Below are 17,520 nucleotides of genomic sequence, written 5' to 3'. Positions count from 1 at the left end.
CCAGCATGGGCCCCATAGCAACTGCCTACCCTGCTTCTATGGTAGCTACGCCACTGCTTTCTGTCAAGGTTATGGTTATTGTACTAAAACGGTACCCTATATGTGTTAAATACTGGGCTTCTCATAGCACAAAATGTTAAAAATTTTATTGGCTCTATGCAAGATGTCATAGACTTTGCTGAGACCTGCGCGTCTCTGTTGACGTTATTGTGACATTTGCAATGCACGAGAACTAGCTTAAACTTCAATAAAACAGATTGGATAAATAAAAAAAAAAGAGGAGAAATCTCAATCTTTCCTTTATGACCTGTTCTCTGTTTAAAGTTTGTTCTGGCTTTGGCTTCAATAAACTTTTTAGATATCGGTCAGATAACTCTGTGTAAACACACCCTAACAGGTGTAACATTGCAGCTTGCTCCACAATCCAGCTGAAAACTTATGGACTGTTCATCCAACATGGATGTGTAAAACAGATGCTTTGCATCTTTGGCTACTGGATGATTGACTACATTGACATGCTGCATAGTTGCCAACATTTGAATTTTTTTCCAGGGACGCTTAGGCTTTGGCAACAAGGGCGGTGGCTTATGGTGGGTGTGGTCTATGAGCATGGTCTATTGTGGGTGTGTTTGCAGGGTGTGGCTTGTCATCTGAGTTGACTTTTTTTTTTTATAATTTTCTCTATATTGTTTTCATTGTATGGACCTTACAATTAGAACAATACACGTGTATATAGAGTGCTGGGAAAGCTGGGTGACCTCCATAATACTGATTAGAGATGACAAAATCGCCCGACTAAACAAAGCAAAGCGCTTTATTTCATAATCAAGCAGCATATCAGCGGTCTGCCTTTCAACTCTGTTCTGCTCTGTGCCACTCTTTCCCGAGTGCAAGGAAAAACTGAATCCAATCCTGGGAAACTTCTACCAGTTACCCAGGACTGGGTCCAGCTTTTCCCACACCCGGGGGGAACCAGTAGGGAGTGGATCAGATTTACGGCTGATAAGCCAATTGCCAATCCACCAAAGCGCTTTGCTTCATTTTTACAGGCGATTCACTCATCTCTAATACTAACTACCAGATGCTGGAAAGCAGGGTGACCTTCATTATATTGAGTACAAGATGCTGGGGAAAGTTGGGTGACCACCATTATACTCATCAGTAAGGCTAACACAATATGAAAGGGGCTATAAGGTGACACCTTAATAAAACAAATGCACAGAAAATTATGAAAACTGCTCACCTTAAAGGGGTTATCCAGTGCTACAAAAACATGGCCCCTTTCTTTCAAGCGACTCTGTACCCACAATCTGTCCCCCCCAAACCACTTGTACCTTCAGATAGCTGCTTTTAATCCAAGATCTGTCCTGGGGTCGGTTCGGCAGGTGATGCAGTTATTGTCCTTAAAAACAACTTTTAAACTTGCAGCCCTGTGCCCAACGGCAGTGGCTTGGAGTATCTGTGCCCTAACTTTGCACCACCCCCCATCCCTCCTCCCTGCCTTTTTCACCATTTTTCCTATTCCTCTGCAGTGAAAACTACACAAGTGCCTTAACGATCCAGCCCATGTGCCATGCTGACACAGCTGAGGAATAGGAGACAATCTGCCTGGAGCATTCCTAATGATGAGGGGGGTGGGGAGGATGGACAGAGAGGTTGTGCCAGCCTAATGCATACACAATCTAGGCCACGGCCGTTTGGCACAGGGCTGCAAGTTTAAAAGTTGTTTTTTAGGACAATAACCGCATCACCTGCCAAACGGTTCGCAGGACAGATCTTGGATTAAAAGCAGCTATCTGAAGGTACAAGCGGTTTGGGGGGGGGGGTCAGATTGTGGGTACAGAGTCACTTTCAGAGGCAACATGACTCTTGTCTCCAGTACAGGTGCGGTTTGCAATTAAGCTCCATTCACTTCAATGGAACTGAGCAGCAAAAACCCCGCCCAAGCTGAAGACAAGAGTGGAGCTGTCTCAGGAAGAAAGTGGCCATGTTTTTGTAGTGCTGGATAACCCCTTTAAGGGGTTGTACTGAGAGCACAACACCTATGATCGCTATCAGTGGAAAGTGCAGTCCCTGAGTTGTCCAAAACCCAAAGCCAATGGATCGTAGAGAAGTGTAACGCAGAGAAGTGTCAGATCATCGGAGATTACTCAGAATGATGCAGGAAACTTCAAATGGCACTGGACAGCATATACAGGTGATATAACCAGATTATAGTAAAACATTATATATTGTTCTCATAAAACAACACTTTTCGGGGTATACACCCCTTTCTCAAGCCAGGAGAGACCTACTGAGAGAGGTACAGGTTATCAGTTATGAGAGCCCTTATAACAGGTTTAGGATTACAGATTGTGAATGGTCAACTTAATGGCTTAGCTTTGTGTATCATGTCGCGTGAGCATAATACATTATATAAAATATAAATTCAGCATATGCTAGGTGATAAACACATGCACTAGACACATGCATCTGCCTTTAATTTCCATTGGCCTGCACCAAAGTTGTACGGGAGTATATTGGAAACTATAATTTTTGCAGTGGGCAGTAAGGATTGGCCTTGATGTTGCTGTATTGATGGTTCAGTAAATATAAATGTTGTCATCTCATTCATTAGTAATTAGAGATGAACGAACCTGGAGCATGCTCGAGTCGATCCGAACCCGAACTTTCGGCATTTGATTAGCGGTGGCTTCTGAACTTGGATAAAGCCCTAAGGCTATGTGGAAAACATGGATATAGTCATTGTCTGTATCCACGTTTTCCAGACAACCTTAGAGTTTTATCCAAGTTCAGCAGCCACTGCTAATCAAATGCTGAACATTCGGGTTCGGATCGACTTGAACCCGAACCCGGTTCGCTCATCTCTATTAGTAATCTATTACTTTATATCATGGGATAAAAATTGCATAAAAGAAACATTTAGGTAACATTTATTTTGTTCCTTTTTTTTCCTGGGCATTTTCCCTCATTTAGATTCCTCTTGCGGAGATGGAAGGATTGTCCTTGACTTCAGACATTATGTCCGAAAAGTCCTGGTCCTTAGCCCTAACGGACGACTCACTGCCAGATGACGTCGTGTTTAGTGTTCTCGAATCAAAAGTATCCATATTTATTTCTATCATATTTTATCATATACTCTAAATGAATTACAAATTTCCAGAGATCTGCTTCAATTTGTTTGAACTTAACTTAACTTATACTATACTGTATATTGAAAAAATGTATAACCCTTCATGCAGTAAAGATGTAATACACCCGTAAGGCTATGTTCAGACACAGTATTTCTCTCAGTATTTTGGTCAGTATTTTTCAACCAAAACCAAGTGTGGGAGGGGAGGGTGAGTGTCCAAGCTGCTTACAGAGGCTGACAGGGAGAGAGGGGAGGGCTGTCAGAATGCACTGCCGCAATCCCTGCCCCCTTCCTCCTCTTCTTTGCAATTGGCAGCTGATACCAGTGATGTACTGTAATAAAATGGTGTATAAATCCTGATACCAGTGATGTAATAGAATGGTATATACAGATGATACCAGTGATGTCAAAGAATGGGGTATACAGCTGATATCAGTGATGTAATAGAATGGGGTATACATCTGATAACAATGATGAAATAGAATGGTGTATAGAGCTGATACCAGTGATGGAATAGAATGAGGTATACAGCTGATAATAATGATGAAATAGAATGGCTAATACAGCTGATATCAGTGATGTATTACGGTGGTGTATAGAGCTGATACCAGTGATGGAATAGAATGGTATATAGAGCTGACACCAGTGATGGAATAGAATGGTATATAGAGCTGATGACAGTGGTTGAATGTATAGAGCTGATACCAGTGGTGGAATAGAATGGCTAATACAGCTGATATCAGTGATGTATTACGGTGTTGTATAGAGCTGATACCAGTGATGGAATAGAATGGTGTATAGAGCTGATACCAGTGATGGAATACAATGTTGTATAGAGCTGATGCCAGTGAAGGAATAATGTATAGAGCTGATGCCAGTGATGTAATAGAATGGTGTATAGAGCTGATACCAGTGATGTAATAGAATGGTGTATAGAGCTGATACAAGTGATGTAATAGAATAGTGTAAAGAGTAGATACCAGTGATGGAATACAGCTGATATCAGTGATGCATAGAGATGTATACAGCTGATACCAGTGATGTAATAAAATGGTGTATAGAGCTGACACAAGTGATGTTATAGAATAGTGTAAAGAGTAGATACCAGTGATGTAATAGAATGGTGTATACAGCTGAGCCAGTCATGTAGTAGAATGGTGTGTAGAGCTCCTGATACCAGTATAATGAATAAATACAGTATTAGCTCTATACACAATTGTGTATAGAGCTAATATTGTACTTATGTTATACTGTAGTCAACTCCAAGAATAGTTTAAGGCATATTTCCCATATGTTAAGATGTGCAAAAAAAGTTTATAATACAGTGATATTTCCAGTATGAATGATGTCTTATTAAATATATGATAAAAGACAAGACTGTATGCTCTTTCACAATGATTTATGTGTAAATGTATGCTGTACATGTTCCTGCTTCAATTGGATACCTAATTCTGCATTTTCTACACTTTGTTCTTTGACTAGACCACCCCCATAAAAGACAATTGTGTGTGTGTGTGTGTGTGTGTTTGTGTCTGTGTATGCAAAATTCGGTGGTAGGCTCATAGACGTTTCACTGTATATTGAAAAAACCAGGTGTGGGTTGAAAACACAGAAACTGGGCAAATCTTATACATTATAATTTTGTCCTGTCAATTCCACTCCTAATTTTGGTAGAAAAAAGACTGACAAAAAGACTAACTAACTCATACTATGAGTAAACATAGCCTAAATCTGGAAAAGGCATGGGCAGATGCATCATCTGCACAATTTTTGTTGAACAGGTGGTATTTTTATGGAGTGCAAAAGTTTACGGTTGTTGCACCAAACTTATCATTAGGCGAAGTGTCTTGATAAATCAGTGCAGTTTTTTGGGTTAAAATAGCTTGGTAAAAAAAACTACGTATGGAGTTCTACATAACTTATTTTCTTGAAAACTGAAAAACTACACGATAAATCTCACAAATAGCTAATAAGAAACCATGCCTCGTGCAAGTGTAAAAAATAAAAAATTCAGAAAAATAGCAAAAGCCCCTTTAGAAATCTAGTGCAATTTTGTATGCCATGTGCAAAAACGTAGTTTTAGCCAAAGTTCCAGCGCAAACACGTGATGTACTGCTCCTTAGGCTACATTCACGCTCCACAATTTTGGCAAATTTAGGGCCATTGATTTCTGTTGGGCTTTTGTACCGATCTGTAATCTATGCCGCAAAAATTACTGAAAAACCGAGCATTTTTTTTTACCATTATAAGGCTGCTATAGATGTCACTGTTAAGGAGTCGGTATCAAAGTTAGGGTCCTATTACACAGGCTGATGGTGACCCGATAATAACTGTAAACGAGCGCCTAGATCGGTGCCCTTTTACTGGGCCTATTCTCCGGCCTGATTATCGTTTAACAAGGGCTGCATGGACATCGTTACCGATGTCCTTGCAGCCCTTGCTTAAACTTTATACAATACCTGTCCATGCTGCAGGGCTCCTCTAGCGGTCTTCTTCTCCCCGGGTCCCGGGTGCTCCAGCTTCATAGTGGCGTGTCTGAGCGGACAGGCCGCTCAGCCAATCTTTCTTAAAGGGCCGGCACTTGATTTACTTAAAATGACCGTATTTAAGTCACTCTTAAAGGGCCAGTACCAAAGTCGCTCTCAAAAGGCCGGAGCCAAATTGGTACCAAACCTGCCCTTAAAGGGGCAGTACCAAAATCGCTCTTAAAGGGGTGGTACCAACGTCACTTTTAAAGGGACAGTACCAAAGTCGCTCTTAAAGGGACGGTACATAAGCCACTCTTAAAGGGGCAGTACATAAGTCGCTTTTAAATGGACAATATTAAAGTCATTTTTAAAGGGCCCGGGCCAAATTAGCTCTTAAAGGGATGGTACCAAAATCGCTCCTAAAGGAGCAGTACCAAAGTTGCTGTTAAAGGGACAGTACCAAAGTCGTTCTCAAAAGGCCGGGGCCAAATTAGCTCTTAAAGGAATTATACCAAAGTCACTATTAAAAGGGCGGTACCAAAGTTGTTTATAAAGGGACGGTACCAAAGTTGTTCTTAAAAGATTGAGGCCAAATTTGCTCTTAAAGGCCCTCCTAACCCCTTCCCGCCAAAGGATGTACCGGAAAATCCTGCGGCTAATGGGGAGGTTCAGAGAGTCACGTCACTGCTCTGAACTGAGCAATCTCGGCTGCTTTCTGCAGCTCGGGACCACAGCTATAAGCTGGTGCTGCCGATCGCCGCACTAGCGAATTTGGGCAATTAAATGCAGCTGTCAAACATGACAGCTGCATTTAAATGTTCTTTACAGCCCCACTTACTGGTTTCTAGTGGCTGGAACCCCCCGCCCATGATCCGATCGCGGAGGGGGGGATCCCTTCCTCTTGTCAAGTCAATGGGTGCTGGCTGAGTACTATACCAAGTCAATGGGTGTGCATTATACCACATCAATGGGTGCATGCTGGTCATTATACCAAGTCACTGGGTGTGCATTATATCACGTCAGTAGGTGCTGGCTGAACATTATATCAAGTCAATGGGTGCTGGCTGGGCATTATACCATGTCAATCGGTGTGCATTATACCACATCAATGGGTGCTGGCTGGGCATTATACCAAAGCAATGGTTGATGACTCGGCATTATACCAAGTCACCGGGTGTGCATTATTCCACATTAATGGATGTGGCTGGGCACTATACCAATTCACTGGATGTGCATTATACCATGTCAAAAAAAGCGCTGCGGAATCTGTTGGCGGTATACAAATAAATATTATTATTATTATTATTATTATTATTATTATGTCAATGGGTGCTGCCTGACCATTATACCAAGTCAATGGGTTTGCATTATACCATGTGAATGGGTGCTGGCTGGGCATTATACCAAGTCAATGGGTTTGCATTATACCATGTGAATGGGTGCTGGCTGGGCATTATACCAAGTCACTGGGTGTGCACGTCAATAGTGCTGACTAGGCATTATATTAAGTTACTGGGTGTTGCGAAAAAAAATCCTATTATCAGTCAGTGGATGCTGTGTATTGAGAGTCCATTTAAACCAGTCTGTGGGTGCGGTGTTTGAAGTTAACCCAGAGTTCATTGGAGTTCTTGCTTTGCTAAAATACTGGATAGTCGATTCATGTAAATCTTTACTGGACTGTCTTTAAAAACACATGAATCTTAAGAAGTTTGACGCAAAATTTGCGAAACTCGCGACACAAACCTTTGAAGCTATGTTTCCACAATGTCTTTTTAGATTATATAATAGCTGTCATTTTTAAGATAACAGATATTATTTTATAATAGTGGCCGCAAATATTGATCATGCTCATTATTTACGGCCTACATTATCAAAAAATGGTTGTTTTTTTTACTTCAAAAAGATGTTGTGTGAACACCGCCTTATTCTCTATTATGTTTTGGTCTAGAGAAATGTCAAGCGGGCTGACCAAAAAAAAAACAATTGCAAAAATGCAGTGTGAACCCAGCCTAAAGTGACTCAGTACAGCCTAGACCTGCTGACAATCTCAGGGTAGCATAAACTAGGGACAGAGAAGCAGAACAGAATGATGTATCACTAACATTGTTCTCTGTAGCTGATTCGGAGAGATCCTCCTGAATACCATGGACAATAAGTAATCCTCTCCATTGTAAGCATGAGCCCAGTAGTCCTGGTTTAATATTATTAATGAGAAGCAGAAAACCCCACTCACTAGTTTCTGATTAGCAGTTATCTATCCATGCCGTGTATAGGCAGTTGTGGTGTGCCCCCGGAGGTGTTTGGCCAATCTAGTGGGCATAAGGTGGTGTGAAGACTAAAGTAAAGGTCAATACTAGAGATGAGCGAACCGGGTTCGGGTTCCAGTCCATCCGAACCCGAACGATCGGCATTTGATTAGCTGAGGCTGCTGAACTTGGATAAAGCTCTAAGGTTGTCTGGAAAACATGGATACAGCCAATGACTATATCCATGTTTTCCACATAGCCTTAGAGCTTTATCCAACTTCAGCAGCCACCGCTAATCAAATACCGAAAGTTTGGATGGACTCGAGCATGCTCGAGGATAGCTCATCTCTAGTCAATAAACAGGCGTATTGACCTTTACTTTAGTCTTTACCATTAGTACGGTTTGGCCAACACTAGTGGGCATAAGGTGGTTACCTTATGCCCACTAGTGTTGGCCAAACCGTACTAATGGGTGGCACAGGCCCCAGACCTTGTTATCTGGGCTGAGTGGAATGCTGAGGGTTCCCTGCTGACACCCGCACTGCGAGATGGAGATCATAGGCTTACTGCAACTTTGCTCCACCCAGATCAGTTCCTATCTAGGGATGGTCCGAACCTGCCGAGGTTCGGGTTCGTACGAACCTGAACTCTCGGCAATGATTCCCGCTGTCTGCCTGCTCCGTGCAGCGGGTGAATACAGCCGGAGGACCGCCTTGAAAACTGGGATACAGCCATAGCCATAGGCTGTATCCCAGTTTTCCAGGCGGTCCTCCGGCTGTATCCACCCTCTCCACTGAGCGGGCAGACAGCGGGAATAATTGCAGAGAGTTCAGGTTCATACAAACCCGAACCTCGGCAGGTTCGGACCATCCCTATTCCTAGCTCTTTGGCTCTCTAGTGGATACTGTCTTGCACTGTGACCTTTCCTTGTCCACAGCGTGGGTTGAAGTTATCTTTTGGCTGGTCCACTCCTAAGAGGTTTAACGCTGCATAGTGCTTCGTGTAAGTACTTGGTTGGTAACAGTGTGCTGTCTTGCGTCCTACCCATGCTGAGTACTGGCTAAGACTGAACTACGGGGACCTGGCAGAGGATCAGGGCCCGGACAAAACTGCTGTGGAGAGCTATTTAGCTTGCGTCCTTTCTCCACACCGTCCCGAACGGAAAGCTCTTGCTCCTCCCCCACCCAAGGGACTAACTTCCTCTACAGCGTGTAGGGTGCGCTGTGGTTGGGTGAACAGAGTGCAGTAGAAGAATAAAGAGAAGAGGTGATAGGCGAGAAGAAAGCAGAAATCCTAATGTGTACAGATTCTGGTACACATAAACACAATAACCCTTTGCCATCCTTCAGCTGTGCAGCTTCCATACATCTATAAATAATTCAGCGACATCTAGTGGTCAACTCTTAATACTACTTATTATTATAATAAGACCACAAAAAGTACAGACTTTTGCCAAGGGTGTGAAAAATAGTAACACCCCTAGTGGGACACCACACAGTCAACTGTCAGAAGCTGCAGGGTGGGGGAGGGGTGTGTCAAGAATCCTATTTTACTGCATATTAGGAGAATGGCTGAACAAAATGATGTAATACACCAAATCTGTTCAGCATTTTTGTCATTAGTTTATGCTACCCTCATTCAAGGCAGCATAAACCCAATGACAGATTCCCTTTAAGAAAAAAAAAATTACATCGGGGGGAGGGGAAATTAAATAGAAACACTACCACACCCCATTGTTGATCATTTTATCTTTTGTATTTCCTTTGAATCCACTGGTCATTGAATTTTTAAAAATCCACCAAATCCGACGTAGACCTCTAGATACAGGAATCTGAAAAATAAGAAGAAAAGAAAAACACGAAAACCAAATTCTGTCTGCTCAGCCTAGCAAATGGGTTTGACCCCTCCCCCACTTTTTTGGCTAAGTGCACTGCACCCAGACCAGCGAGTAATGGTGCGTTTACACAAAGAGATTTATCTGACAGATCTTTGAAGCCAAAGCCAGGAACAGACTATAAACAGGGAACAGCTCATAATGAAAGACTGACATTTCTCCTCTTTTGAAATCCATTCCTGGCTTTGGCTTCGAAAATCTGTCAGATAAATCTCTCTGTGTAAACGCACCCTTAGGGGTTAGGTGGGGATGCACAGCATAGCAGTGCACTCAGCCCAAAAATTTGGAGTAGGGTAATGGTGCGTTTACACAGACAGATTTATCTGACAGATCTTTGAAGCCCAAACCAGGAACAGACTATAAACAGGGATCAGGTCATAAAGGAAAGACTGAAATCTATCCTCTTTTCAAATCCATTCCTGGCTTTGGCTTCCAAAATCTGTCAGATAAATCTGTCTGTGTAAACGCACCCTTAGGCTATGTTCACACTATGTATATGTCCGGCCGTAATAGACATGCGGGCGAATTGCAAACATACGCCCGTAGTATAGTTATGCTTCCTAGCTTGTTTCGAAGCGGTCTGAAGCAGGTCATTTACTTGGAAATCTTCGCCCAGCCCAGTAAACCACACAGAACCTTTTAATATAAAAATCAAGTTTGATTTGGCTGAAAAAAGTATTTCGTATGGGGCCGCATTGCAATCCACGGCCGTGAGTTGGAACTGTTCCGGCCTCAAACAATGGTCTTGTTCTTTTTTCATTGCGCCGTATACGATTCGGCCATAGGCTCATACGTAGTGTGCATTGTGCGGCCGTATATCGTATACTTTCCAGGGTACGCATCAACCTCATAACTACGGGCGTATATTCGCGGTTCGCACTACGGCCGAAAATATACGTAGTGTGAACATAGCCTTAATGTGCATTTACACAGAGAGATTTATCTGACAGATTTTTTTTTTAAGCCAAAGCCAGGAACAGACTATAAACAGAGATCAGATCATAAAAGAAAGACTGAGATTTCTCCTCTTTTCAAATCCATTCCTGATTTTGGCTTCCAAAATCTGTCAGATATATCTCTGAGTGTAAACGCACCCTAAGGGACCATTTACACAGAAAGATTATCTGACAGATCATCTGCCAAAAAATTGAAGCCAAAGCAAGGAATGGACTTCAAAAGAGGAGGAATCTCAGGCTTTCCTTTATGACCTGTTCCCTGTTTATAGTCTGTTTCTGGCTTTGGCTTCAAATCTTTGACAGATAATCTTTCTGTGTAAATGGACCCTAATGGTGCATTTACACAGAGAGATTTATCTGCCAGATTTTTGCAGCCAAAACCAGAAATGGATTTGAAAAAAGAGAAATCTAAGTCTTTCCTTTATGACCTGTTCCCTGTTTATAGTCCATTCCTGGCTTTGGCTGCAAAAATCTGTCAGATATCTGTCAGATAATCTGTGTGTGTAAACGGACCCTAATGCTAGGTTTACACGGAACGATAATTCCCCCAATTGAGCGATTAACGATTTTGAAGCAACAATTTTATTTTTATAACGATCAGCATTTAGACAGAGAAAAATCGTTAGAAGATTCCTAAGAAAAATCGTTATTGCGATAGTTTTTAAGATCGTTTAAGCTCATCTTTCACATAGGGTGAATCTTTGAAAGACTGTTTACACGAAGCGATCTGCGAATATTTAGCGAACGACGGACGACGATTTGAGAACATGTTGAAAGAACAAAATGAACGATTTTTCGCTCATCGCCTGATCGTTCACTATGTTTACACGGAACGATTATCGCTGAAATGTGATCGTTATAGCGAAAATTCAAACGATAATCGTTCCGTGTAAACCCAGCATAAGGGTCCATTTACACAGAAAGATTATCTGACAGATTATCTGCCAAAGATTTGAAGCCAAAGCCAGGAATGGATTTGAAAAGAGTAGAAATCTCAGGCTTTCCTTTATGACCTGATCTCTGTTTATAGTCTGTTTCTGGCTTTGGCTTCAAATCTTTGGCAGATAATCTGTCAGATAATCTTTCTGTGTAAATGGACCCTAATGGTGCGTTTACACAGAGAGATTTATCTGACAGATTTGTGAAGCCAAAGCCAGGAACAGACTATATACAGAGATCAGGTTAGACTGGATAGACTGAGGTTTTACCTCTTTTCAAATCCATTCCTGGCTTCGGCTTTCAAAATCTGTCAGATAAATCTCTCTGTGTAAACGCACCATTAGACACTAAGCAGCCATGTGTAGATCTTTAGTGTCTGACCCCACCCCCCATTTGCCGTGATGAGTGCACTGGCCCACACCAGCAAGTAAGGGGTTAAGGGATGCACACTTTACTTGTTAATCAAGACCCAATGCATTTAGCCCAGTCAGGAGGGGGTGGAGGGGCAAGATCAACTGGTGTCTGAAAGTTGTACAGATTTTGGAATTACTTTTATTAAGAAATCTACTTATCAGCTGCTACTGTATGCCCTGTGGACGTGGCATATTCTTTCCAGAATAACACAGTGCTCTGTGCTGCCACCTCTGTCCATGACAGGAACTGTCCAAAGCAGTAGAAATTCCCCATGGAAAACAGTTCCTGTCACAGACAGAGGTGGCAGTAGAAAGCACCGTGCCAGACTGGAAAGAATACACCACTTCCTGCATGACATACATAAAGCAGATGATCGCAGAGGTCCCAGTGGGTGGACCTTGAGCAATTTAGGGTGGGTTCACACTACAGAATCCGCGCAGATAAGTTCCGGCAGATTCCGGCGCTCACACCCATTTGCGTACATGTTAAAACTTTCGGTGGAATGCAGAATCCGCCCGGCCATAGAATGGTGTCTATGGCACGGACAGAGAGGCGTGCCGCCGCGAGTGGGGATGAGCAACAGGATCCGCCGGAACTTATCCACACAGATTCTGTAGTGTGAACCCACCCTTAACCGGTAAACCCTAAGGGGATATTTGTGGACAAAATTTTTTAACCAATATACATATTAAAAAAATGTGTTTAAGAGTGGGCATAATTTCTTTAATTATGTACTTTTCTCTTTTTTCATTTTAGAGTGAATATTCCCCAGTACAAAAGTCATCAGCTGTTAAAGAAATTAATTTGCTCAGTGTGAAAAAGCCTCTGGTTTGCAGAACCCACTCACTGCCAAATGACAGCTATATGTTAAGGACAGAACACGTGTGTGCAGAGTGCCAAGCAAAAATAAAACTCTCTTGCCAGAAATCAGGTGCGCATTGTACTATATAATATGTAAACTAGAATATTCAGACCAGACCACGTTTTTATTTTGCCTAAATTTCAGTGCCCTTCATCAATGCTTTTGGTATTGGAAATGGGTTAAATGGGCACTGTCATTACTAGAGATGAGCGAACCGGGTTCGGGTTCCAGTTGACCCGAACCCGAACGTTTGGTATTTGATTAGCTGGGGCTGCTGAACTTAGATAAAGCTCTAAGGTTGTCTGGAAAACATGGATACAGCCAATGAATATATCCATGATTTCCACATAGCCTTAGGGCTTTATCCAACTTCAGCAGCCACCGCTAATCAAATGCCGAAAGTTCGGGTTCGGATCAACTCGAGCATGCTCGAGGTTCGCTCATCTCTAGTCATTACCAATAAATTATGGTAAATCAGCACAGTACAATTTTTCAAATCACTTTGTTCATTTTTTTTTCCAGTTTTATATATGAAATACAATGCTATAATATAGGCCACTTTATGTCTCTTTTTCTGGAAAACTAGTGCCATTTGGTCTTTATTAGAGATGAGCCAACCGGGTTCGGGATCGAGTCAATCCGAACCCGAACGTTTGGCATTTGATTAGGGGCTGCTGAACTTGGATAAAGCTCTAAGGTTGTCTGGAAAATGTGGGTACAGCCAATGACTATATCCATGTTTTCCACATAGCCTTAGGGCTTTATCACACTTCAGCAGCCACCGCTAATCAAATGCCAAAAGTTCGGGTTCGGATGGACTCGAGCATGCTCGAGGTTCGCTCATCTCTAGTCTTTATTTAAAAATAGACCAAATGCAAGAAGCAATGTCAGTTTGCTCTGCCCAAACTGTCCCAGTAAGGATAAAGGCCGATTGGCAAGCAGCAGTGCATGCCCCTGTTCACTGCTGCAGTTGAGTTGAGGGCCTGCCTACTAGCTCAGAGTAAAATGCAGAAGTATTAGGCTATGTTCACACAGCGTAAAAGTACGTCCGTTGTTGCAATTGACAAACAACGGTCGTACTTTGTAAGAATAGCTACGCTGCATGTTCTTCTATGGGATCCCGGCCGGAGCATATACACATAGTATACGCTCCGGCCGGGATCCCAAGCGGCGCCGCAAAGAACTGACATGTCAGGTTTCTGTGGCCGCTATTGATTGAATAGCGGCTGTAGAAAATGTCAGTGTCAGTGCACACTATGGACTATTCACAGTGTGCTATGGAAATGTCTGATGCGGGCCCGAGCGCCGATGCGCCCGCATCAGAACTCTACGGCTATAGATCATCTAGCTGGTACTGCAGTACCAGCGGGGATGATCTTTGCAGAGACCGGCCAGGTCACGGAACGGTCGGTACAATACGCCATTGGAACATGGCCTTATGATGCATTTACACAGAGAGATTTATCTGACAGATTTTTTTTTTTTTATTGTAATTTTTATTGAAAGTTTTATATTTTATACAATACAGAAATGAACAATTAGAGGGTAAATGACAATTGTATGATGGTCACATAAACAGAAACATTACATAAACCCTATTAAATCCAAAGTAGTTAACATTCAAACGGTGTAGAAAAACATGGTGTATACACCCCTCTAGTGTAATAGTGGGGAAAAACAAATACTTCGGGGGGACAAGACAAGACAGAAAACACAAGGAAGGGGTTTGTGGTGAGAGTATATGGACTACGTAGACTGTCCTGCACCCAAGGGTCTAGCACAGTCTGACTCTTTTTCTGCCCAGTATATATGCAAGAGACTCCAAACCTTATTTAGATGTTCAAGCTTATTGTTAATCATCGTAGTTAACTGTTCCATATTTCTAACATCTAAGATCCGAGCATACAGATCGAGCTACTTAGCATCTAGCTGCCGTGAGAATATGTAGCAGTAATTTCATAGTTTTAGGTCCCAACTTCATGGATGGTACATTAAATAGATAAAAGATAGGGTCTAGGGGGCTCTCCAAGTCGCTAAGGTCTTTAATCAGGTCTCGTACCATCTCCCAGTAGGAAATTATTAAAGGGCATGTCCAATAAATATGTTGCAGGGTACCCACTCCCCTCTCACATCTCCAGCATGTTTTGGGTAGTGCCGGGTTTAGTGCGTGTAGGAATTCGGGCATGTGGTACCAGAAAAGCATCAATTTGTATTGGTTTTCTTTGTACGTTGTGCATATAGACGTCTTAGCAGCTCTGTCCCATATTACACTCCAGACAGTTTGAGATAACTGTTTTCTAAAGAGCGCTTCCCAGCGTGACATGTAGGGGTATCTAATGTCGCCGTCAGGGGGAGGGCTCTTTAACCTCTTAAGGACATATGACGTACCCGTACGTCATATGTCCTCATTAGCACTTCAAAGCGGGGCCACGCGGCGACCCCGCTTTGAAGCCGCATGTAGCCCGGGACCGCCGCTATTAGCGGGCACGGTCTGATCGCCATGCCCGCTAATTAGCTAATCGGAGGCAGCTGTCAAAACTGACAGCTGCCTCTGATTAATGGAGGCAACCGTTCCCTGGTGTCTAGTGGGGGAGATCGCTCCTCCGGGACGTTGTCCGGGAGGAGCGATCTCCGTTACTGATGCCGGCCGGGGACTCGTCCAAGATGGCGCCGTCCCCGGCTCGGCGCTCGTTTACTTCCGGCTGCAGCAGCTGGAAGTAAACGAGTGCCTATCTCATTGATCTCTGCAGCATATCTATGCTGCAGAGATCTCAATGAGAGATCAAAGTATATATACTAGAAGTCCCCCAGGGGGGCCCCCTCCCCTGATAAAAGTCTGAATCACCCCCCTTTTCCCAGGTTTTAAATAAAAGTAAACAAATAAATAAATAAATAAACATGTTTGGTATCACCGCGTGCGTAATCGCCCAAACTATTAATTAATCACATTCCTGATCTGGCACGGTAAACGGCGTCAGTGCAAAAAAATCCCAAAGTGCAAAATTGCGCCCTTTTTGGTCGCATCAAATCCAGAAAAAATGTAATAAAAAGCGATCAAAAAGTCGTATATGCGCAATCAAGGTACCGATAGAAAGAACACATCATGGCGCAAAAAATGACACCTGACACAGCCCCATAGACCCAAGAATAAAAGCGTTATAAGCATGGGAATGGAGCGATTTTAAGGAACGTATATTTGTTAACAATTGTTTGAATTTTTTATAGGCCATCAGATACAATATAAGTTATACATGTTACATATCGTTTTAATCGTAACAACTTGTGGAACATGCATAACAAGTCAGTTTTACCCCAGGGCGAATGGCGTAAAAACACAGTTCCCCCAAATAAATGAAATGCGTTTTTTTTTTTCAATTTCACCACACTTTGAATTTTTTTATGGTTTCGTAGTGTACCAAATGCAAAAATTCAGCCTGTCATTGCAAAGTACAATTAATGATGCAAAAAATAAGGGCTCATATGGGTTTCTAGGTGGAAAAATGCAAGTGCTATGGCCTTTTAAACACAAGGAGGAAAAACCGAAAACGCAAAAACGAAAATGGGCCCCGTCCTTAAGGGGTTGATATACGGTATATGTCTGAGATAAGACCTTTAGTGGAAACCCCTGCTTTACATAGCCTCTCAAAATCTGTGGGAAGAGAAACCTTAGTTGTGAAAAATAACGTAGTCATGAAATGCTTGATCTGAAGGTATTGATACTGTGCTGTAGGAGATAGCGCATGATCAGAGACTAAGGTGGGGAATGGTAGGAGAGTCCTGTCTTTATGGTTGACAATGTCAGCGAATCTAAATAGGTTACTGGCCTACCAAACCTTAGTCATAGCTCCGGTTAGACTGTCCTGCAAACCCGGGTGGAACAGGAAGGAGGTCATGGGAGAACATTTAGAGGCTAGGGGAAACTTTTTAATACACATGTTTCATATTCGCCTAGTGTGAGTTATAGGACCCAAAACCGGCCCTTGGAGAGGTGTGTTCGGAGTGGCCCATAGGAGGGAATTGGGGTGTATTGGGGCTATCCATAGTTTTTCAATCATCATCCACTTCGTGTAGGCCAAAGGTGATGCCCAAGCTGGGATATGACGCAAATGAGCTGCCCAATAATAGCAGGCCAAGTCTGGTAATGCAAGTCCTCCCAGACACTTAGGGGCTTGTAGAATATTTTTTGTAACTCTATGCCGCCTATGCGCCCACACGAAGCGCAGGATGGAGGCTTGAACAGTTTTCAATACGCTCATAGGGACGGGGATAGGGAGGGTCTCGAAGTAGTAGAGGATTTTGGGTAGTATAGTCATTTTGACCGCTGCTATTCGACCCAGTAGTGAAATGGGTAAAGCATGGGTAAAGCACTTCTCCAGTAGGGACCGGATATCAGCAAACAATTTGGGAAAATTATGTGTATATAAAGATTAATATGAATTTGTGATTTGAAACCCCAGGTATTTGAGAGAGGTGTCCTTCCAATTATACTTAAAATTCATTCTGAGCGTTGACAGTATCGGGTCTGGGATATTAATAGGGAGGGCTTCCGTCTTGGATGCGTTTACTTTATACCCGGAGAGACAACTAAAGGTAGCCAGCAGTGTGTGA

At 42.7% G+C, this 17,520-nt stretch overlaps 1 protein-coding gene across 1 annotated transcript in view; it reads left to right on the top strand.

The window, feature by feature from the left end:
• The window catches only part of CACNA1G (calcium voltage-gated channel subunit alpha1 G), a 359,907-nt gene that overhangs the window by 320,812 nt on the left and 21,575 nt on the right, over positions 1 to 17,520 (top strand). Inside the window, exons 33-34 of the mRNA XM_069953244.1 lie at positions 2,977 to 3,102; positions 12,807 to 12,981. Of these exons, the coding sequence (XP_069809345.1) occupies positions 2,977 to 3,102; positions 12,807 to 12,981 (301 nt within the window). The remainder of the gene's footprint in view (positions 1 to 2,976; positions 3,103 to 12,806; positions 12,982 to 17,520) is intronic.

This window comes from Dendropsophus ebraccatus, chromosome 14 (assembly GCF_027789765.1).
Source record: "Dendropsophus ebraccatus isolate aDenEbr1 chromosome 14, aDenEbr1.pat, whole genome shotgun sequence".
In the NCBI taxonomy this organism is placed as follows: Eukaryota; Metazoa; Chordata; class Amphibia; order Anura; family Hylidae; genus Dendropsophus; species Dendropsophus ebraccatus.
This window is presented reverse-complemented; position numbering and strand designations above follow the sequence as displayed.